Below are 22,564 nucleotides of genomic sequence, written 5' to 3'. Positions count from 1 at the left end.
TGTATTAGCGATATCCTGCTATCTGGCGTAAATTTAAGGAATGCTTAATAATGTACTATTAATGTACATTAATGTGCACGTAATTTACTGCACAAAATTATGTTTGATATAATTACCCAGGTAATTAAAAGTGCAGGATGAAATCCTCACGTTTTCTCTTCCTCAGCCTTTCCCCTAAGATAGCATTGGCTACGCGCGTCTGCTGTTTTGCAATGGATGTTCCGTGTCATAAACACGTACCTAAAAGAAAAATCTCGTTTCTTTGCTGAACGCCCCCGATGCCCATTTGCCCCCGGGATGGACCGGCAGCGAGAGGTCAGCGGGCCACCAGAACAACACAAGAGGGAAAATTTTGTAAAGGATCCAGGATAAAACTTCAGCCTACGACAGTGCTAACATCCATCCAGGGAAAACAAGACCTACCAGGGTTACATTAGCATCTTTACCCAGCTGCCAAAGGGCTGAAAGCACGCTGATGTTATGTTTGAAAGATTTAGGAAGATAGCCCACCTTTCCTCCCAGTTTGTGCTGGCTGGGCCCAGACAAGACACTCGATGGCGTGGGCGAGAGCCTCCCGAGGAGCCAGCCAACAGAAACCCGGAGAGAAGGTGGACGGTCACCTTTTGTCATGGTTTCCAGGCACTCCAAGAGGTTACACAAAGAGGAGAGAGGTTAAAAATACCAGCAACTTCACCTTCTCTCGCCGCACCAAAAGGCAGGCTTGTTTTCTTCCTAACGCCGGACCGTACAAACATGGTAGAGGACAGACAGACAGACGCCTTCTACGTGAAAAGGCAAAACCTTTTCTTGTGAAATCCTGGTGCTTTGCTGTTTATTGGCAACCGAAAGCAGGAGCCCAGCCCCAGCCAAAGACAAGTTTCAAATAAACAAAGACTAAATATTGGAAGTCATCGGTGTCCATGGTTCTCGCTTAGAACAAAAGGAAGGAAGTTGAATATAAACAGTCAGAGGAACGGCAGCGCATGGCGCGGCTCGGAGGTGGAAAGCTGCTCCGTAAGAGACGCACGAATACGCTGGTGTAAAGGCTCACCAGAAGGAAGAGGAGACTTTGGGGGAACCTCACAGCCCCTTTGTGGGTCTTGCACTTTAACAGCAGTTGATTTATTTTAACCTTAGGCAGCCTTAGAGAGCCCTGCTGAAAAGCATCTCTCTCTCTCTGGAGGTGAACCAGCTCCGGCAGGGGGTTGGACCAGACAATCTCCAAAGGTCCCTTCCAACCCCCACTGCTCTGTGATTCCGTCACAACTCTGGGCTTTCCTGGGTTCACACATTTAAGAGAACGAGCAGCCCATACCCTTTGGTAATTTTCTGGGCACGTTGGCAGAGACCGTCTGTTTGAGGGGCTTCACAGAAAGCTACAGCTGCTTCTCCCCTGCGATGGAGGAGAGCTGGACAGGAGCTCACGCAGGTGTCAGCTGGCCGCACGCCGGCTGAAGCATCACCTCCACGTGGCTCCAGCTGCCCCTCTCAGCGGCAAAACCTTGGCATGGCCCAAAGCCTTGGCAGGGAAGACTTTTTCTTTAATTTTTTTTTTTTTTTTAAAGTCTCAGTAAATAACTCTCATAAAACAGGCAGCAGAGCAGCAATCCAACCAAAACATAGCTTCAGGTGCTCACATTTTACGGTTTGAGGTGGGGCTGGCAAGCGCTGCCCCTCCCCACCTGCTCTCTCGGTCAGGCAGCACCCAGCCAGACGCAAAATAAAAGCAAATCCCGAGCACACAAAATCCCTTCCCACAACAGCATCAAAGGAGGAGAGGTCTCCAAATCACAACAAGCAAATGGGAAAGAAAATCAACACCTCAGGGCATGGAGGTGGGAGAAGAGACTTCAGAAGGGAGGGCGAGAGCAGAGCCAGCGCTGCCAAGGATGACTTCATTGCGGCAGCTCTCCTCCCTCCTCCGAGCAGCCCGGCCCGCCAGAGACACCCTTGAACGTGGAGTTTCAGCTAAGACAGACCTACTCGAGCTAGGAGACAGCCGCGCTTGCAAAGGTGGTGAGCAGAGAGAAGCCTCAAGGCTTTCAAGGAGCATTCTGTAATCCTCAGTCTAAGGAACAATGAAAACAGACTGGTTTTACTCTCCCGGGTACGTTTAGTCTCCCCTAGGGAGGAGAGGTAAGAATGAGTATCTACAGCTTTTAGGGGTCAGACGTGCAGCCTGAGCAATCGCTATCACAGCAGCACAAAGAACCTTTCAGCCACATAAGCTGGGAGTTTGCATTAGTGCAGCTCGGACACAGCTCGCAGCTCTTGGGGGGCTATTTAAAACACAGCAGGTCACACAGCCCCTAGAACGATCCCAGCCGTACAGATTTCTAACAAGCCAACTAGTCAAACCTCCAGTTTGAGGGCTTCAGGCCGCGGTTTCGTGGGCCAGGAAAGGATCTTTTCCCCCCTTGCGCACCAGCAGCCCCTCCAGCTTTCCCTGGTGCGCTGCCTGACCACAGCCAAGCGCAGCCGCCAGCCTGCAGGATCAGGTTCTCGGAGGTAGGAAAGAGGCTTTTTCCTAGAACTGTAGTTTCCAACCTGTGTATCTGTCTATTACTTCCGATAGCAACACGCAAGATAAACAAGAGCGGCGAGCTATTGTACTGCCTGCGAGTTCGTTATACAATGGTTGGCATCTCCACTACTTTTTTTCTTTTTCCCCACTTTTCGGAAAGGCAAGAGAAAAAAATAATTAAAATAAAATAAAATAAAATCATGCATGTTTCAAGTTGCTTTCTCCGCTGCGGACAGCAAACAGTCATGAGAGCTCAGGATTTTGCTGCCGGAGCAAAGCCCAGCTCAGCCAGGTCTCTTGCAGAAGCCTGTTACTGCAGGGGTTTGAAATCTGCCGCTCCGTGGCCTCAGGGCCACCCCTGCTCAGCACGCTTCAGCAGCGCCAGTTTTAGGAAGTTTTCTCCTTATCCCTCTATGCAGCAGCATCAAGCCCGGCTCAGCAGCATTTTCCCGTTGCTCCAGAGTTGCCGGGGATTGTCACTCCCCGCCTGCGCAGCACGGCAGGAGCTGAACGAGCAGCATTTCTTGGCTCTGGTCGTTAATTCTGCAGAGAAATCCAGAGGTTTGGAAGGACTATGGATATTGCAGAACAAGGAGGAAGAGGGCGCATGGAAGAGGAAGGGGTGGGGTGCCAGGATGTGTGATATGAATAAGATAATTGCATTTAAACAATATGTTCAGTGGCTCCTGGAGTTAAATGATTCATCCCCAAGAACTTCAGCCGTGGCCCCGTGTGAGGTGCCAAGCAGCAGCCTGGAGCCCAGCTTCACACGGCACTTTCTTATTTTATTTATTGTTTTTAATCAAATCCTTTTTCTCTTCTTCCAAACCTATTTCTCCAGTGTATGTTCAGCTGCAATCTGGTAGCAGCTTTCAAAAAAAAAAAAAAATATATATATATTCACACACATACTTTCCTTTGCTACTCCTCTCCCCCAATACGGCGGGGCACACACAGAGACAAGCGCTGACACGCTTAACGAGGTGTATAAATAATATTTCCCTGTAATCAAGCAAATCCATCCAGCAGAGTTGTTCCCGGTTAGGATCAGGAATTACTTTTACTGCATTATCTGTCAGATTCAGCATTTCACTTCCATGGAAGACAGTCTTCCCAAATTACTAAAGAGTCAGGAAGGAGTTTCTCATCACAGTGGTGGGAATCGGTCTGAAAGAGACACACAGCTGCAAGGGGTTTGTTTTTTTTTTTTTGGACTACTGCTGATTCAACGTTACAAGGACACAAAAACTTTTGCATTATAATTTACATTAATATTTAGGGTTGACTGGTGAGATTGGTTAAATTAACGTAGTCTCATCAGACTCTCCCACTTTGTGCTTCCCCCCAGTTTCAGTTTCGGACAGGACAGGGGAGGCGATGCCCAAGACCAGCTGGTACCTCTGGCACGAGGCTGCATTTCTGTGTACTGGCACCCATCTCGGTGAGGTATTTAACCTCACTCAGCTCCAGCACACACATTAAGGACACTCAGCAGAGGAATGTTGTGCTAGAAGCCCAGACACACCTCCCAGCCCTATTCACAGGAGCAGAGGATTGCGGTGATCCTTCTGGTGCCCAAAGCCTGTCACCAAGCTATAGTCTGAGAGAAAGGGCAGCAGCTGGTGCCCCCTCTGCAGCAGTTTTGCTGTTGTACCTTCATCCACATGTTGTTCAGCAGGACTTCAAAAGAGATCTTTATACAAGTTTTAAACAGGCTGGAATTGCAGAAGATATTCTAGACTGGAAAGTCACCTTAGGGAGCTGCAAAGCTACCCAATGGCTTGTATTTCCCACTACAAGGGGCACCCTGGTCTACGAACTCTGATCCTCAGGGCAAGGAAATAAACACCTTGAATAGTTGATGTGAAACGTGTCACCCTCTGCAGAGTACGTAACAGTCCCAAAGCAGAAGATACCCTCAGCCAAGGGAGCTGTTACCATCTTCCTCGGGATGAGGATGGAGCTAAGGCTTGCAGGAACGAAGGCAGCAGCCCAGCGCAGAGCACTTCAACAGGAGAAATGTTTCCATCTTGCTATTTTCACGCCCTTCAATATTCCACTGCTTTAAGAAAAGAGCAATCCCACCATCTCCCCAGTCTCCCATGCTACAGTCTCATCCTGGTTTCTCCTCCATAAACATTCCTACAATACGTAATTATTTTTTTTAGAAGCAAAAATGACTGCCAAGATGTGTTTAACACATTTTACAATTATTTGAAAGCAGGAAGCCAACGTCTTATTTCTTCTTTAGGCCTCCATAAATGTAAAGCCTGGATCAGGAGCGACATCAGGTATGTAGAAAAACTCTGAAAAAGCAACACTGAATTTTAAGAAACTGACACTTTTGTTGATCTAGCAGCCTTCTCTCCTATCACTGCTTATGCATGAACACACACAGGTTCCAGGTAGGAATTTAACTTAAAACAGTGGGAAACGGAAAAATTACTGAATCTGAAAAATCATGATCTCAGAATTAAAGACCATTTAAATAATCTGGAGTGACCACTGTAAAGAAGAAAAAAGTCCAGGTTAGTGTTTGTTTCTCTGCACAAACGGAACCATTCAAGTTATTTATCCCACCTGCCCCAAAACAATGAACAATTTGCCGTTGAGCTCCTTTTTAGGAGACTGGCCTCTATAGATGAAGGTTTTATGAAAGACCCAGCTGCTGGTACTAGACAGTAACTTCTGAAGAAGTTCAGGATGCAGGAATAAGTTTGGAAAAAAAAAAAAAAAAAAGCATTAAAACCAGCTGAATTACCAACTATTTCAGAACATCCTCTACAACAGAAGTATTTCCAATCGAAATGAGTTTCATGCCTTCTCACTGCCCCCCTGCCCCGCGTCTGTAAAAAAAACACCCGTAATGTGAAAAAAACCCCCTTCATGCCACTCCCACGGAATTATTACGCACTGACCTGAAGGTATCTGTAACAAATGGCACAACAAATGGCTACCGATTCTCCCTCACCAAGATGAGAAATGCAGACACATCAATGACACCAGGGCTTTTTTTAAAGACTTTTCCATTTTTATAATAATTTTTTGCTACACAAGTAAGAAGATTTATACAATAAAATTTTCAACTGAAAATACTTTTTCACAACAGTGGAGCAAGCAATAACTGCCATGTGTGCATTTCACAGTACAGCACTACCTAGAACAAAGATGGATAATACCACAATTAAGATCAGACACTCTCCTCTGCTCTCCAATCTCATTCCATGGCAACGGAAGAGTTTTCTGGACAGGTCTTCGCAAACGAGTTCACAAATCAAACCTCTACAGCTTACGGGTTCTGCATAGAAATCTCCACCCCTGCAAGACGGTAACATGACTATTTCAACAGTTTCCTCAAGAGCGGAAACACGTGGTCACAAAGGTCTACACGGATATGCACACAGGTACAGATGTCAGTACTGTAACAGAGAGTGAGTTCTACATTCATAGATGTAGATCGCTTCAAGTCTCTGCTACACTTTTGAAGACGGACACTGACCAACTGTCTCTGCTTTAATTCCCTTGGAACTAAGTTAGCCTAAGTGAGGGAGGTACATGCCACAAGCTGCTAGCAGCCTCTGAGCGTGACCTGCAATACAAAAGGGTAATACTGATATTCCTTCACTTACTTGCCTTTCTTTTGTTGTTGTTTTTCCCCTAAACCAGACTTGCAAGTAGGGTAAAACCCTAACGCAGTAATTTAATAAGCTAACTTTTACAAGCTGACTCCAGATACCATCTTCCTCCAGCACAACACACGCAGGCTGGTTCTTCCCACAGCAAGAAAAGACAGAGGCATTTTCGGCAGAGGTCCATTCCTGTGGGCACACAGCTGGCGTGCCTGCTCCTGCCCCCATTCTTTCAAAAGGGAACTGTGGTCTGTTTCAAAGAATCTTGTCATCTTTTACCAAAGGCGAAAGCTACCCCTCCCTTCCAAGAACAATGGCTTCAATGACAACTAAGTCCGAAAATCCAGGCCCAGCACACCAGTCACTGCTTTGCCTTTTTCACAATGGTGCCAACAGCTGATATGACTGTAGTTTTGGATCCACTTGCGCTGGTTGTCACTGTGACAACACCTGGCAGCGTTGCAGTAGTGGTGAGGATGGTGGGCTGAGCTATCGTTGTTACAGGGATGGCCGAGTCCCACTTGCTCTTCCTCTTCTGGGCATCTGTGAATTTGATTAGACAAAGCAAATGAGGATTAGCGTTATGTTAAAGGTCCCCAATCCCTTTGTAACACCCTGTCTTGTCAACGCTTAATATACCGCTGCTTAACTAGACAACTTTCCCTCATATTAATGTCAGCATACGCTGGCAGTAAATGTTGAGGAAGAAAGACAACTATGTATCTCAAGAGTCAAAGGAAAACTCTACACCTGAACTCTAGCCAAATGGGAGACAGGTTCACGCCCTGCCCCAAAGCACATTTAATTTTAACAGAGCACACGTATCGCAGTCGCTCAGGTACAGGCACAGGACACACTCCGCAGCCTCCAGTGTTTTTTCTCCCTTCCTCCCAGTTTAAAAGGCAGGCTGCAGGCAGGAGAGCGATTTTCAGTCTTTACAAATCTCTTGAGATATATCAGCCCCAAGAACACCCTACAACCATGAACATCAGCAGGTATCTTCACCTGCTAATAAATCCTTTCACTATCCAACCTGTCTCCTGAGCTTTCATTGCAAGGCAGCCATGGGATATAGGGACTACGGAAAACCTAGTCTGTGAACTCCGGGAAGGAACACTATATACACCTCATGCACAGAGTCAATAGGGAGCCTTTAGTGTTTCCAGGAAGCGCTAATCCCAGCATTACTACAGCTTAATAGGTAGAGTCACAACTGTTCTTTACCTCCCACAGTGGTACTGGCTGTTGTGGTTGTTGTAGAAGCGGCACTTGTTGTTGTACCCTTTTTAGTGCCAGTCACGAATTCAATCTGGGAAGGCAGAGACACACAGGAGAAAGGGGAGAAGACAAACATGAAATGATAATATACATTGGGGTTTTTTTTAACCCCCGTCACTTCTCTATGTTTTTAAGAACAGTTTTAATATAATGTAAAACATTGGCCTCCGAGCTGACTGTCACGCAGGAAGAAAGATGTAGACCTCAGGCCAAAGCGTATTGAAGTCATGATCATTAAGGATTCCTGCAACCCAGCTCCTAAGCCAGATACAATAAAAATGTGTTCGTTAACTGATATAAGCACCGGAATTTGATATAGCCCAGAAAGGATAGATCCTGATCATTAAAGAATGCGTTTTTACAGTTAGAAAAGTTCCTGGTTTTTTTTTTTCCTTTAAGACACATGCAAGACAAGTCCCTACCTGCACGATTTACTGCGACTGCATCATAGGAGGAAACCTAGCAACAAGAGCTACAACAGCATGCAGTCTCATATTTTCAAAACTGCAGATATGGGCAAGGACGTAATCAGATACCTGGGTTACTGTGCAAAACCCAAGACAAATAGCAAGACACAGCATGTACTTGAAAGAAAAAAAACCCCCAAACCTCCACGTACTGAATATGGCAGGAGCCTTCTGCAAGGTTAGATGTCAATCTCTAACATTAGACAGTTCTCTAATGCCAGCCACTCTCTTACAGGCAACACCACTAAGGGACAGGAACAAAATCTTCCAGAGCCTGTCTGTGTTCTTTTTGGGAGGTACGTAAGAACGTACATTTTGTGACAAGCCCAGTTTAAGTTAAAATAGGCCCAATGTTTCTGCAAATTATATGCAAGAAGGCAATATCAAAGAGAACGGAAAGCAGATATTGTCTCCCAGTGAGATATGGTGAGGAAACTGAGCTACAACTAGGCTATGCCACCAGGCAAAGTGGCACAGACTAAGAAAAAAAGCTGTTCTTTATGCATTATCTTGCCTGTATCTGGCTTACTGAATATTGTTTTAAGAGCTCTGGTTTTAAAATACTGACAAATCAAAAGGAAATCCAGTGGAATAAACAACATGGTGAAACGGACCCATAAAGAAGGACAAACAACTTGATCTGTGCAGCTTGGAAAAAGATGTAAAGAAGAGAGGACAGAACCAGGGCAAAACATCCAGCGTTAGCGAAGAGCACAGTTCGTAAGAAACAGCAAAGCAACAAAATGAAATCCATCAGGGAAACAAACAAAACCCTTGCATCTCCGTCTCTTTTGGTTTTGAATAGCTACCTTCGTGCGTTCCTTCTTGGCTTTCTCCAATTTGTCCATTTCAATCTTCTGGGCTTTAGCTGAGAAAGATCAGGAGTTACAAGAAGCTCTAGGAACAGTAAAAATCCATAGTTCTCTCTCACTCACACACTTCCCATCATAAACAATCAAAAACATCAAATTGTGTATAGAAAACTGAACTGCCATGAAACTAACTACTGCTCTTTAATCATCACAGCATTACTTCACCAAATTAATCATTTAAGAGCTGAAAACACTGAAGAACCAGTTTAAATGAAAAGGCTTTCCAGACTGATGAAGCATCAATAACATTCAGGCACCAGAATGAAGCCGTTAAAGAGCAGCATGTGATGACTTCTCATTTATAAAAGAAGGGAAGACTCTAGTGCAGTTAATTAACTACAAAATACAAAGAGCTAAGTTAGGACAAAAGAAGACTTCCTGGAATTACCTAGTGCCTCATAATATGAATCCTCTGACCAGCCATGAGGATCAAACATGTCCTAAAGAAAAAAAAAAAACATCAGATTAGGGCTATTTCCACATATACACAAAATCCAGTTCAAAACCGTTTTATGTATTTCTTTTCACTGGTGAAATTCATGACTCATTTCTTCTTGTATCCCAATGACACAAAGATCACATCAGACCTTCTTTTATCGGACCACGTTCTGTTGTGAATGAAGAAACAGCTTTGAATCCAGAAGGATGCTGGGATAAGACATGCGTTTTTCTGCTGCTCAGCTTCTATTCCCCCCAAGGAGTTTCACGTATACTTACACACCTCAGCAGTTTTTGTTCAGAATCATTATAGCAAAGTTGGAGGCACTGAGGCTCAGTACCACATAAAGATGGTACACATCTTCAATGCAGAGGATGAGACAGAAGTTCCCTTAAAGGGCGCCTAAACAAGCAGGCTCAAGAAAAGGCTCAGGAAAGTTTACACCCCTATATTATTTTTTACCCACTCCCTCGCCAGTCAGAAGTATCGCACCTCACCTTTGGATAATTTGTACCAAGTTCATCAATTGAACAAAACTGGATTAGCTTTTCATAGATGCTGCAAAGGAAAGACAAGAGTTCAGAACAGTAAGTAAACAGAAGTAAACAGAAGCATTTCAGATTTGTTAGTAGAAAGAGGCCGTCACCTCTTTACATGGCAAGAGTAAAATCAGAACCTAGGAAGCTACGCTAGCTCTGATGGATGTGCCATGCCATTAACTGCATTTTCCACTTCCCCCAAATTCATCTCCCAGTTCCCAGAACAGACGCGTCTTCTAAAATGCTTCATCCAAAGCCTGTACATTTAAAAATCTAACTGCCACACCAACTCTAGTTGTTGCCTCACAGAACACAGAGAAGAGTTTTACTGTTTCAATTACAAGCAAATTATGTCTTTCTCATTTTTGTAAGCAGTAGTACTTCTTGATCAGGATCCTGTTTCTACTACAACTCCAACAAAGAGGAAAATTCTTGGAATTTGCTCTGTGGTGCTTTGGTCACAAAGGCAAAGATGATGGCTCACCTGGGGTTGCGGAACTCTTTTTTCCTCTGAATGATGTAGTTCATATCCATGCCCTCTTTTATCTTCCTCTCATATAGTTTTTGAATTTTATCCTAAGGGAGAAAGATTACAGGGAGAGCCAGTATGAGAAGGAGGAGCACGTCAGCTGACTATCAAGAGTGTACACGTGGAAACAAGCCAACTGAACCAGTGGCCTCCCTTGCAGGGAGCAGAGATTCTACCTCTTCCTTAATGTCACGCAGGCTTATTAATACAGACACTCCCGCCTTTAAGGTTCTGAACTTTCAGAACTTACAAACTGAAATTATCTTCATGAACGGCCTGGATGGGAAATGGAATTCTCTTTGCACTTTCTGAAGGCCTCAGTGATTGAAGATTTGCATTTGAGGCAGTAGTGCACACACCTTCCCAGTCTGTTGCTTCCCTTTATAGCTAGGACTGTAGAGAAGTAGAAGCCAGCTCTGAGAGGGACAGGTGAACCCACAAAGGTTCTCCCACAGCTTACAGTGACCATCACACCCACCTTCAGACTCAGGTGTGCACCTGAAAATCAGCTGCTGGACTACACTGCACAGAAGTCTATGGGTATCTTACTGATGCCACAAGCCCCTGCAAAAGGCAACTTAACTGACTTAGGTTGGAAATGTCAAGCAGTCTACTCTCCAAAAACACTGAAAGATTTAAAAGTAAACATGATTTTCTTTCTTCCTCAGCAAGGTAGTGAAAAACCTTAGAAGTATTTTTACTCTAGTGATGCTGAAGGGATAGCAAAAGCAGAAACTTTGAGATGGAACATACACTTAAGTGGTACTAGGAGAATATTCTCAGTAATTTCCTTTATCTTTTCTTTTTGACACAAATCTCTCAGGTACAGGAAGCATACAAAATAAGACCAGAGGCTAGGCCTTCAGTCTTTCAGGATGGAAGAGCTGAGTCAATTTTCCTTTGTTGCTTCTGGATAAGTCACTTCATGTCTCCCTCTGTATGGACAGTCAACTTGAATAAGGAACTGACTATTGTCTAAGGGTTTGACGATGCTGGAATAAAAGAGGATTGTTAACAGCTGATATGAAACTCCTATTTCATCAACTTAAAAAAAAAAAAAAGCCTTAAGATAAATTTTCACCAGGTCCTCCCAAAATTAGCACGAAGAAATTACACAATCTTCACATCCAGCACACACATCGTGAGGTTTGAAGAAACAACTGAAAAAAGGTGAATTTGGGGAGTAGAAATGATTGAATAGGTGTTCCCTTTTGTCCCCTCCCTGTGCAGGTAGTGCTATAGTTCACAAAGTCCACAGATGGGGAACTTCTTAGTCAACTTTACAGTAAGAAATACACCCTTCGGCAGAGTTCAAGATATAGTTTATTAGAGAAGAATCTGACAAAAGGAAAGAGCAAATCAACAATGAAAAGCCTAGAACATTTTGCCTCTCTAAAGAACAATCTCATCTCCTTGCTCAAAGCGTTCTAAGATGTGGTTTGACCTGCTAACAGAGGACAAGTTCTCCTTTGATTTAACACAGTAAACTGTTGTCAAAGGGGAAGAAAATCTGCTTTATTCTGTCTACTCTCTCAAGGTCTCTGCATTCCTCAGATCTAACGCACTCTGATTCATTGATGTCAGAATGGCAAAATCCTCCTGCAGCACAGGAGGAGGAATGGGTGTGCCCAGGTACACGGCGGAGAAGAAGAAAGGGTGATCTGGATGGCGAGTCATTCTGAATCACCCATTGCACATTGATAGCTTATAGCACATTGCAGAAGTGATTCTTTACTTGTCTTTCTACTGGGCAGATAGCTGCAGTTAAAACTCAAATGGGTGGTAGGAAACAGCAGTCCCTGCTCTTTCGTTTGCATCAGGAGGAGGAGACAGAACAGAAGGTTATTGCAAAGTTGGTTACTGCAATTATTTGGGTGTGCACCAGAGAAAACATGCATTTGTTTTCTTTTGCTGCCTCTAAGCTACCAGCCTTCCCTCTAAATGTTTATCATCTAGAGATACGTAGGTGGAAAAGGAATCCAGTCAATGCTGCCTCAACTATTCCAGTTAGGGGATTCTCGGGCCCGTATAAGAAAAACAATGATTTGTTCTTTCCTACGGAGCTGAATTTGCTGAGGTAAGAGGATAGCAGCCTTCACAGTAAACATTGCTTCTGTGTCACTGGTGGGATCAAGAGCCATTTTAAAGCCTAAGTGACCCACAGAGGCTGGAAAACAGCTTTAAGCTACTTTGAGATTCCTAAACTAGAATTGCCCTAAAGTCTAAAGCATTAATACAGTGCATTCATAAACTCAGTGTGGTAAAACCCCAGCTTCAATGCTGGGTTGACTTGTGCAAAAATACTGAGCAGAATACCCAAATATTCCCCCTCCCTACTGAATTGCGAGCCTTTTTTAAAAAAAATTAAGTGGACTTATACCAACCTGCAAGTGGTTAGAACATCTGCCAGGAGGCTCAGGAGGGATTTTGATCTCATCTGGAGACATGTTCCGCACTCTCTCTGAAAAAGAAGCTGTAGAGAGCAAACTGGGCATGAGTTCTGGCAATACTGAAGGAGTTAACCAAAGGAAATTACATTTCATCCTTAAGTTAACGTTTTCTTAAAAGGCACTTTTATCTTTGCTTACAGAGTCAGACTACTGCTAGAAAGAACAACTCGTTCTGCAGGACTGCAGATTGCCGGATTTCTATAGCTGTTTGTGTTGCAATATACTATTAGAGTACCTGATTGCCCTGTAAAGATTAGTTTAACAAGTTATTGGCAAAAGAAACTGCCATGTTACCCCCTATTGCTTGCTGCTTTACCACTATCATGGGAAACTCAAGCAGTTTTCTAGCCATGTCTTGGAGCAGAGATCTGTGCCACATTTAAGCAGCTGGGATTGTTTTCAACCATCATTTATACCGGTAACACATCCCAGAGTCATAGTCTGTAGTGGATAAGAGACCTGACAGCAGCACAGATGTCATATCAAGAAAGCCATTCACATTTACGGCTCCTCAATTAGATATTCTTCAATAAAAGCTGCCAGTAAAAGCTGGAACTGCAGTTCCAGCATGCTCAAATTCAGCTCCTTTGATGATAGCCCAGAAGGGCCCAAAGAACAGACACCAGCATTTGAACACAGCGTGCTCTCCTGCCTTCCAGCACAGGGCGTCAGATAGCTGAGCTTACAGATAATCAACGCTACACACGTTCAGTGCTGCTACAGTTTCCACTTCCTTTGTACAAATGTAAAGCACTAAGGACAAAATCCTTTGGAGCTGCAAAGCTGGCAGGCGACCACTCATTCTATTTGATCAAGATGTTGCTGAGGGTTAAATTCTTCAGCAGTTGTGAGTAAGGAACAAAAAGTGTCCTTTGGCATTTACTAAGAGGGTGCCTCTATGGAAGAAGGAAAGCTTGCCAGAGCCCCTGGAGAAAGGCAGGCAAACTGGAGCAAGGCAGACATTTGCTATAGCTTACAGCTGCTGGTGGGATGGGGAAGCCTCTAGTTTAATTAGAGTTTCAGGAACCCAGAGAGACAGTAGCAAATAGACAGAAGTGTTCATAATAAACGGCACACCAGGCTTTCCGGAAAAGGTGAAAGCTGATTAATGGCTTAAGAGATTCACAGCATCAGCAGAAACCTTAAAAAGAAGAAAAGGCCACCAAGTCTAGACTTCATAAGACAAAGAAAGGACCTAAAAAACCAACAAAATAAAAAAACTCAAAAAAAAAGAAAGCCTAGCTCCAAGTTCAACATCCCATACGCTCCTTATCTTTGCGGATGACCAGAAGAGACACAGAGAAACAAAACATTTATGGGAAGGGGAATTGTGGGTTCATGTAAGCTCAGGAACTATGGGCAAGAACTCTGTCTGGCAAGAGGTCAAAGTCATAAGAGTATGTTTGGCAATCAATTCAAAGCTCCTTTGAAACAGAAACAACACTGGCAGAGGAACAAGAGCTCCCTATGAGACAATATATTTTGACCCCTGACTTTTCAGGTTTTGGTGTTCATTTGCTCTTTTATTTGAGCCATGTGAAAACAATCATTTATCAACGTGATACTGATGGGGGAAGGCATCTCTTAATACCTTACAAGGAACTGGAACCAAGACATCTTTGTCTACTGCAATCCTGCCATAGCTGTACGCAGTTGAAAGCTGAGTCAGCAGCGAGGCTACGCGCACCCCGCTCCACCTCACAAACTGAGCACAGACAAGTATTCACCATTACTCAGTTATTTCATCACATCGCAGCCAGACCCAGATGCCACATCATTAGGAAGAAAAGGATGAGTTTAACCCCTTCAGGCTTATTTTACAGTAAGGAAGTGCAAATTATCCATGCCCTCAAGCAGTCCTCAAACTTCCTCCCCAAACAGCAGAATGGCCGACGCCGCAGCCTCTTTCCACCCCTAGAAAAAGGGGCAGCTGGGATTATCATTCAAGGTAATCCTGGAATTTGCAGGTATGGCCACAGGCTCCTGTAGAAGAGACGTTTTCAAAGTTGCAAGCACAGCCTTCTGCTGCCTACACAGCAATAAACGCAGATGGACAGCTAACAACAAGGTGTGTCCTGACAGGATACATCCAACTGCTTTGTGCATCCTGTTATTTCTGCCAAGATCAAAGTTTTACTTTTACATGAGTCACAGATAGTGACACTGACTGCAGTCTCTAACAGGGCTTGTGATTTGCTGGAACACAGCCTAGAGGATCTCCATGTGGGGACCTCAGGAAATTAACCGTTGGCACGATTAATCACTAAGGGCACACCCAGATTCTGGCTCACAGTAAGTAAATATCTTCCCCAAATCAGATTCACATTCCGGATAAAGAACTAAAGCCATACAGCAGATCCCATGACTCAGATGGGGGTTCAGGAAAGTAGGAGCCAAGGCACTGCCATGTCTGCAACTCAAAGCGTCCTGCTGCTGAAGGACACTGCCACTGGTGCTTAGCCTGTGTATTCTCCTTCCGCAAGCTGACCTAAAAGTTAAGAATTTCATCAGCACAAGCAATAGGTGCTTGTAGCTTTCTGTGCAGCCAGCACATGCATTGTGGCAAGGCAGATACGTTTAGCTGCTCCCGCACTCTGCGTAGAAGGCAAAAGCACGGCCAACTATCAGGGTGCACCTAGCATTCAGCACCTCAGTAGTCAATGGAGGATATCTGATTGCCAGATCTTGGCGAGGCAGACCATGGAAATGCTAGTTTCACATAGATGGATTATTTGATGAGTATATCCAACAGCACAAAGATGTGCTGCGTAGCAGGAGAGAAAGTGCCATAGAGCAAACCGCGCTCAGTTCCTTCCAGGGGGAAATGACTGCTCACAGTCCAAAGGTTCTGCTGGAGACACGGACCGGGGGCACACAGGAGCTTTGTTTCCTACAGATGGGTAGACACTTTTTCCTAGTGCAGAGAAAATCAAAAGAATACAGAACATAGGAACAGAGAGCTGGCTGTACCTGGACAGACTGGCATGTGGATCAGCTGAGATCTGGTAAAGCATTTTGCCTCGGCGCGCTCAGTGAATAACACTGCTCCCCATGTAGGATTAAGAACTCCTGTCCTTTTCAAGGTTCACTTGTATGCTGCATCTTAAGCAGCCACAAGGGGCTGCAGGCAGCATCAGGTGCCAGTTTGTCTATAAAGGCCACACTAGGCAAAAAAACCAAGCAAAGACCTGGAAAGGGTGATCAGAGGGGCACGGCTTTCCCCTGGAGACATGCAAACCGGTGGTGCCTGGTCTCTAAAACTGCATTCTTTGGCACTCTAATCAAGTCTGCTTGGCATAAACCAGTGTGTGTGGGTTTCTGATTTCCTGGCACCAGAACAGCCAAATCAGAGGGAAGAACTGGAGGCAACAACATGCCAGTGAGTCACCCATCCATGGAAGGACACTAGTTCCCTTTCTGCTCTGTGGGCTGAGAAATGCAGAAAGAGACCCGCGACTCAGCCATATTTTCTGCTCTTATGAACACTGACTTTGTGCTCAGATATCCTAAGGGCTAGAGAGAACATTTCTTACAGTACGAAAGGTAAACAACCATGCTGCAAAGAGCTTCAGGGCAAAAAAGTGCATCCTAAAAGTATTACTTTGTAAGGCTGCAGGAAACAGCAAATGCAGTGTCCGCCAGCACCATGTACTCTGCAGAGTGGTACAAAAAAACCTGAAAGGACAACACTGATGCAGAACGCTATCAAAATAAGTTTCACATATACTTCCTTCTCAACCGCAGGGCAGTTACTGCGGGAAACCTCCCCTCCCGTTCTTTGATTACGTGATCACTACTTCAGGACCATGCCCTTTCCCAGCTGCTCATCCCTGCTGCTTTCTTTGTGTCAACTCTAGCACTCACCTAGCACGCACTGAGCAGACCAGGGAATGGATCCAGCTGGAAGCCTTGCAGAAGAGAAGAAAAAAAGAAAAGAAAAAAGAAAAGAAAAAAAAACAAAACAACAACAAAAAAAAAAACCCAAAAAACCAAACCAAAAAACCAAGCAGTGAAGGTGGATCTCAGCTGGCTCCAACTCCCAAATCAGCTCAAGGCACACAAACTTTAGCATGTGTCCGGGGGAGTTTAAAACAGAAACATTACTTTTGGCAGGAGCCTACATTTATGCTGTACTTCAGCAACTACATAACCACGGACTTTATTAAAGGCGATGCTGAACAATGTAAGGTTATCTTCTGAGAAGGGCAGACCCACAAGCTTCTAACGCAAAAAGCAATTGTGGAAAACTGTCTTAAGGACAACTTCGACTTCCACATACTGATATTAGACAAAACTTTAGATGTTCACATTGGAGAAGTTACTTGCTTTGTGTCAGAAAATTCCTGCACCTTTTTCCATTCAAGAATTCTAACTCTAAAAGCCCAAGTTTCCAGGAAGGGAGTGGTTCTCATGTTAGACCAACCATAAGGCTCTTGCAACAGTTCCATTTCAACTAGATAAGATAAGACAAGACATGGTCTAATGCAAAAGACCTACAGAATCCAGCACGGCAAGTATACTGACCTCGAATAACTTGGTTCTGCACAAAGCTAGCCCACACGTTGCTCTGTGTGTGCTGCTATTGGGAAAGGATATTAAAGATATATTGCAAACCTTAATCTGGGTCTCAGACTCACCAACACTGTCCACTCACAAGTGGGTGACGCTGTAGTAAGTGCCCTCTGTGCAGCTTTTAAGCTTGTATGCAAATCTGGGTATTATGAGACAAATAAGATTCAACCTTCCAATCTCTTGTGGATGGGCAGCCACTGGGGGAAAGGGGGACTAACTAAACTGTAACCTGAGCCTTATACCTTAACCAAGAAAGGATTTCCCACTACATTGCTTTACAAGTGTAGAGCTTCACCCATATGTAAAGTAGGGAGTAGAAGGGCTGTTAGCTTTCAGATATTCTTTACTTTTTAGCCTAAATGCTGTTGTCTCATCTATGTTTCTAGTGGGCATTTTGAGGCAGATCAGTAGTTTGGAGAACGAATTCTGTTGCATTCTATGATGAGACTGGTTAAAGCAGTTTTACCCCCTAACAGCTGGAAATTCAACATACCAGTTGGGTTAGTGTAAAGTCTGGGCAGGCCAACTGAAAAGGACTTAAGTCCAAAACTCCTGAGTGATGGCTGTTGTAGGAGTCATAGCTTAGCATCCTAGTACTTACTGTCTTATTTTATGTTTATCACACTGTAGGGCTGATATTTCATGCTTAAGCCTTGACAAGCTGACTTGACAGATAATGAAGCAACTTCTAAACTCATGATTTTTTTTTAATGATATTATTACAGGCTACCACACAACTGTATTAGTAGTCTCAGGAACAAAGGGTTAGTTCAAGATAGTCAGAGCTTCAACATAAAATACACTGTACAGCTCCACAGAGACCAAGCAGAGGATACTATTTCAAGCTGATGATCCTGGACTTTCCAAGCTTTTTTTTCCAGGTGCCATGAAAAAGTAACATGTCACAAAAATCAAAAGTTTCAGTAACCATTAGAAAACACTTGGCACGCTATGTCAACACAGCAGCTATAAATCGCTATGTGAATCTATTTAAGTGGGGATATTTTAGGTAAGCTTTTGAAGCCACAGAACAAAGCATCTGTCATCATTCCTGGTCATACTGGCTCTGAGAGGTGTCTGGACAAAGCTACCGCTTTATTGTTTTTAAGCTCATCTAGAAAAACACCAACACTGCCCTTTACATATATGTCTTAGACATGTAACACGTGAAAACGTTTTCATATTTTTAGGCATGGTACCTTTCTTCCAAAAGAAAACTTCACTGAAAATATTCCACTGCGAGAAAACACTGCAGGCAACAACTCAAACTGCAGCATTGTCAGAACAGAGTGAAAATGCTTTTTACAAAGGGGGAGGCTATAAGGTCTAATTTGACAAAAAGATGTGAATAAATACTTCTGAGCAAACTTACCAACTAGCTCCTGAGGATCTCTTTTCTCCAGTTCTGAGAATTCCTGGGAGCAAAGGGGAAGAAACAGATTTTAGTCAAGGTATGTTTCCAACATAAAAAGCTATACTGTCCATTTGTTTAGAAATTTAAGCATTACTTACGAGACAAAAGAATAAAAATTAAGAATGAAATGCAAGTTATTAGATAATAACAATTAGATAACAAATAGATAATTTGTACCATGGAAAGTCAAAGCCTAACAGGATGCTCCGCTTCCTTTCAAAGCTAAAGTCTAAGTTTAATGAAAGAATTAAGGCTTTGTTTCAATGAGTCCTGGACACTCAGCTCCTTTTTAATTCCATGAAAACTGCTATACTTGAAGCCTTTCCTCAAAACAGATCAAACCATAGTTTCTTCCTTTTTGGTGACTGGCCCTTGGCACTAGCCAAGAGTCAATGTTTTAGAGCCTAGCTAGCTAAATACAAGCTGGATCCAGCCCACGGAAAGCTGCTTCAGCCCTAGGAATGCCTACCACAGGCCTGCGCAACTTGCAGTCCTCTATGCAGTCATCTAAGCAGGGTCAGCATTCACCAGAGTACCATAAAAACAGCTGAAATGCTCCCAGAGCCTGCGGCAGAGCACAGCAACTTCAGAGCAGCATCCGACAGGCACCTCCGCAGCCACCCAGGGCTCTGCCGGGGCCCGGGCTGCCGAGGTTTGCCAGTTGTGTGTGGTGCCAGCATTCACTTCTGTCATTGTGCCATTCAGGGCTTTGGCTGATAAACCCTCTACGAACCAAAATGCCAGAGAGCGTGGTGGTGATGCAGATCCTATTTCGGAAGAACGTTCCTCACTGTCAATTCTCTCTTGGCTTCTACTTTCCAGGAGTGATATAGCCGGTCTACTCTACAGAAACTCAAGGGCAACCTCCACTCACTTGCAATGCTCTGTTGGGAGATCATCTCAGCACAGCTAAGCCCTCCATAGTCACGCTGATATAAATTAAGGCTCCTTCAGTTGCAGGAGCACAGCAGATGTTTGCACCAGCATCTGCTGAGCAGGAGGTGTTATGTAGGATAAGACACTCTTAATTAAATACACTTCCACCATATTGAGACCAACGTTCAAATATTTTGGTGCTTCTGAAAGACGCCATGAGAGTCAGAAGCGATACCAAGTTCAGCACAAAGTCTCTGAAACAGTATCAGCTGTATCCCAACATCGCCCTCTCCCCCCGCCTCCCTCCCAAAGACCTTTTGTGACTCACTGGACTGTGCGTCCAAAATTCCTCGCTGCCTCCAAACACTGAAGCTATTCATTCAACCTGACACAGACATAATGCTGCCTCCTTGCTGCTTAGTTACCACTCTCGAACCCCCCCCCCTTTTACTCCATTTCCAATCAGGTGACAGATGCAGAAGGTAAGGAGAAAGTAACAAGGTCACCAAGCCAGATCTGGGAACAGGCTGTGCCAAATTCACTGTGAAACGCCACCAATTTCCAGAGAAGCCAAAGCCTTCTGGAAGAAGAAAACCCAATTCTTTGTGTGGGACTAACTGCTACAAGGCACTTTTTATAGCCATTCATGGCAAAATAAAAAGCACTGTTTCTCCATAAGTACACTGGGATCAGAAAAATACAAGGCTAATGCTATTTGAGAAAAAAAAAAATGTACACGAAGGAACACGCATCTTCTCACTGGCCAGCTGGCGAGGCCCCAGGCCCCTTTGTGAGATGGACTGTAGTGTAACAGCTCCAACCCCTCTAAGCTAACGCACTTGGTGTAGGGCATTAACACCTCTTCTCCCAGGGTCTTCAGAAAGAACAGTGCAAGCAGAAAAAAAATTAAAGCAGAAGCATGACGTTTCAAAGCAGAAAACTTACACCAAGAGAAGGAGCTCTCTTTGGCGAGAGCACTAGAGAGGAATCCAGGGAATCCAGGCGGTGTTCTCCACAAACCTACGCAGCCACAGCGTTAACGTGGCGAGCCTCAACCACATTGACATGGCACTGAGGTGGCGAGCATCACTTTGCCACCAGAGAAGCGGGGGCAATGCTGCGGTAACTAACAGGTTGTGAGGACAAATTCAGATTAGCGTGCAAATGTTGCACGCGGGATGAAGTTCATAGAGCTACAGATACAAGGGAAACACATGTCCCGGCAGCATACAGTGACTCACGAGGCAGTAAACACACAGGGTCAGAAGGCTGCTTTATTCCCTTTAGGGGGAGAACTTGCTAGATAAGTAATTAAAAGTATTTCTTGCCTTGGTTTGAGACAACATGGATACGTTGGTTGAGGTGAAAGGAGGGAACTGCTTTTGTTCCAACCCTGACCAAACTACATCCTGCACTCTTTATCTTTTGAAAGTTTTGTTTTAAGTGGACTCTTGATCCTTCCTCTTACCCAGCACTGTATTTATTATTCCATTATCCCTCCCATCTTCTGCCCACTTGTCCTCTCACCATCCAAGAACACAAAGGCAAGAGGAAATAAACCCGAGTGACCGATATTGCCAAGAAGGCACTTAAGCAACCCAATGGCACAGTCAAATTCAGGTGCTTTAGACGTGTACTAAATGCCCTCAAGAAGATTGCCCTCTTATTTGGCCAGTTAACAGGGTTGCAAGGGTATTTGCTGTATTTCTGAAGTTTCCAGAAGCCCATTTTCAAGTATCCTGTAGCTGTTTGGAGCCAGCACCAAGCATAAGCACACAATTCTCAGGAAACATGAACTAATATTCTGAGAGATAATTTGCCAAAACCTCTCCTGTTACGTACCTTACATTAGACAAATACCTTTGAAGTGTCAGATGTGTTAAATAGTATGTTTTATGAATTTCCAGAATCATTAGTAAGTTTACTTTCACCGGAACTAAGGCTGTTCTTTAATTTGTATTCTTTAATCGTAGGGGTACGGCACAAATCTGCCCCGTTTGTGGCGGGCTAAATAAAGCCAGTGCTATCAGGCTGCCGCTGTGTATTTACCTCGCCTGGTCGCCCACACCCGTTCCACCACAGCCGCTCTAGCGAGTCTCATCTCCACATCCTCAGGCTATAGCCAAGGCATCAGAAACCCCAGCGCTACACCAAGCAAAAGAAAACAAGTTCACTAACATATTATAGCCACACCTCACTGCCCAGAGGATATGAATTTTGCTTACCAATGAATTATTGCGTACCTACACCCACTGCTCCATCATTAACAAGCTGAAGACATCAACACAGCTTTTCATTAAGTCGGACTACTTTCAAGCCTCTTAAACGCCTTCAGAAAACAAAGGGATGACCCAACTCCTCCTTCGGTGCTTGTTCACATTTGCTCAGTTTACTGTCTAGCACTATGGCAAGGCAAGTACCAACAACTTGACCAAAGACATGCAGTTTGGCAGATGCGAGCTTTAAGCAGTCTTGTTCAAGCCTCCGATATCTACTGAAAATCCAGAACTTAAGGACAGCCTGAACACCTTCAGTGGAGTAATCATCCAACAAGAACTGTCCTACACTCCCTTAGGCTAACTGAAGGGAATGCGTTGAGTACAGTGAACTGACTAGAAAAGACAGTATGTTAAAAAAAAAAGAAACCGCCATGTTTTCTGCAGATCTAATCCAATATTAAGTTGAATGAGATAGAGAATCACTGAATAACAGGGTACAATAAATGCTGCATGCTTGCTATCTTTTCATTGTGAAATGGAAGAAGTATTTACACACAGACAAGAGATTTCTAAAGGAAGTCAAACACATTTAATCAATGGAAAATTTGGAAGATAACTGAATTTTAAGTAGAGAATTTACCTAAATCCATTCAGGGCAAAGTGATCATTTTGCAGATTACTACACCATCAATACCACCATGTTATGTATTGTTATCTCACATAAAAAGCACAAAATCAAGCAGATGAGTGGTTCCA

General features: G+C 44.1%; 1 protein-coding gene across 2 annotated transcripts in view; it reads right to left on the bottom strand.

The window, feature by feature from the left end:
- Positions 1-5,540: 5,540 nt before the first annotated feature.
- Positions 5,541-22,564, bottom strand: part of SAP30BP (SAP30 binding protein) — a 30,506-nt gene continuing 13,482 nt past the window's right edge. For both annotated transcript variants that reach the window (XM_063351968.1, XM_063351967.1), the window contains 8 exons: positions 18,672-18,714; positions 12,662-12,750; positions 10,233-10,324; positions 9,707-9,767; positions 9,159-9,210; positions 8,708-8,766; positions 7,378-7,462; positions 5,541-6,696 (listed from right to left, as the gene is read on the bottom strand). In XM_063351968.1, the coding sequence (XP_063208038.1) occupies positions 6,515-6,696; positions 7,378-7,462; positions 8,708-8,766; positions 9,159-9,210; positions 9,707-9,767; positions 10,233-10,324; positions 12,662-12,750; positions 18,672-18,714 (663 nt within the window). In that variant the 3' untranslated portion in view covers positions 5,541-6,514. The remainder of the gene's footprint in view (positions 6,697-7,377; positions 7,463-8,707; positions 8,767-9,158; positions 9,211-9,706; positions 9,768-10,232; positions 10,325-12,661; positions 12,751-18,671; positions 18,715-22,564) is intronic.

Source organism: Chroicocephalus ridibundus, chromosome 14 (genome assembly GCF_963924245.1).
Source record: "Chroicocephalus ridibundus chromosome 14, bChrRid1.1, whole genome shotgun sequence".
NCBI classification, from domain to species: domain Eukaryota; kingdom Metazoa; phylum Chordata; class Aves; order Charadriiformes; family Laridae; genus Chroicocephalus; species Chroicocephalus ridibundus.
The sequence above is the reverse complement of the archived record's forward strand: the minus strand, read 5'-3'. Positions and strand labels throughout refer to the sequence as shown.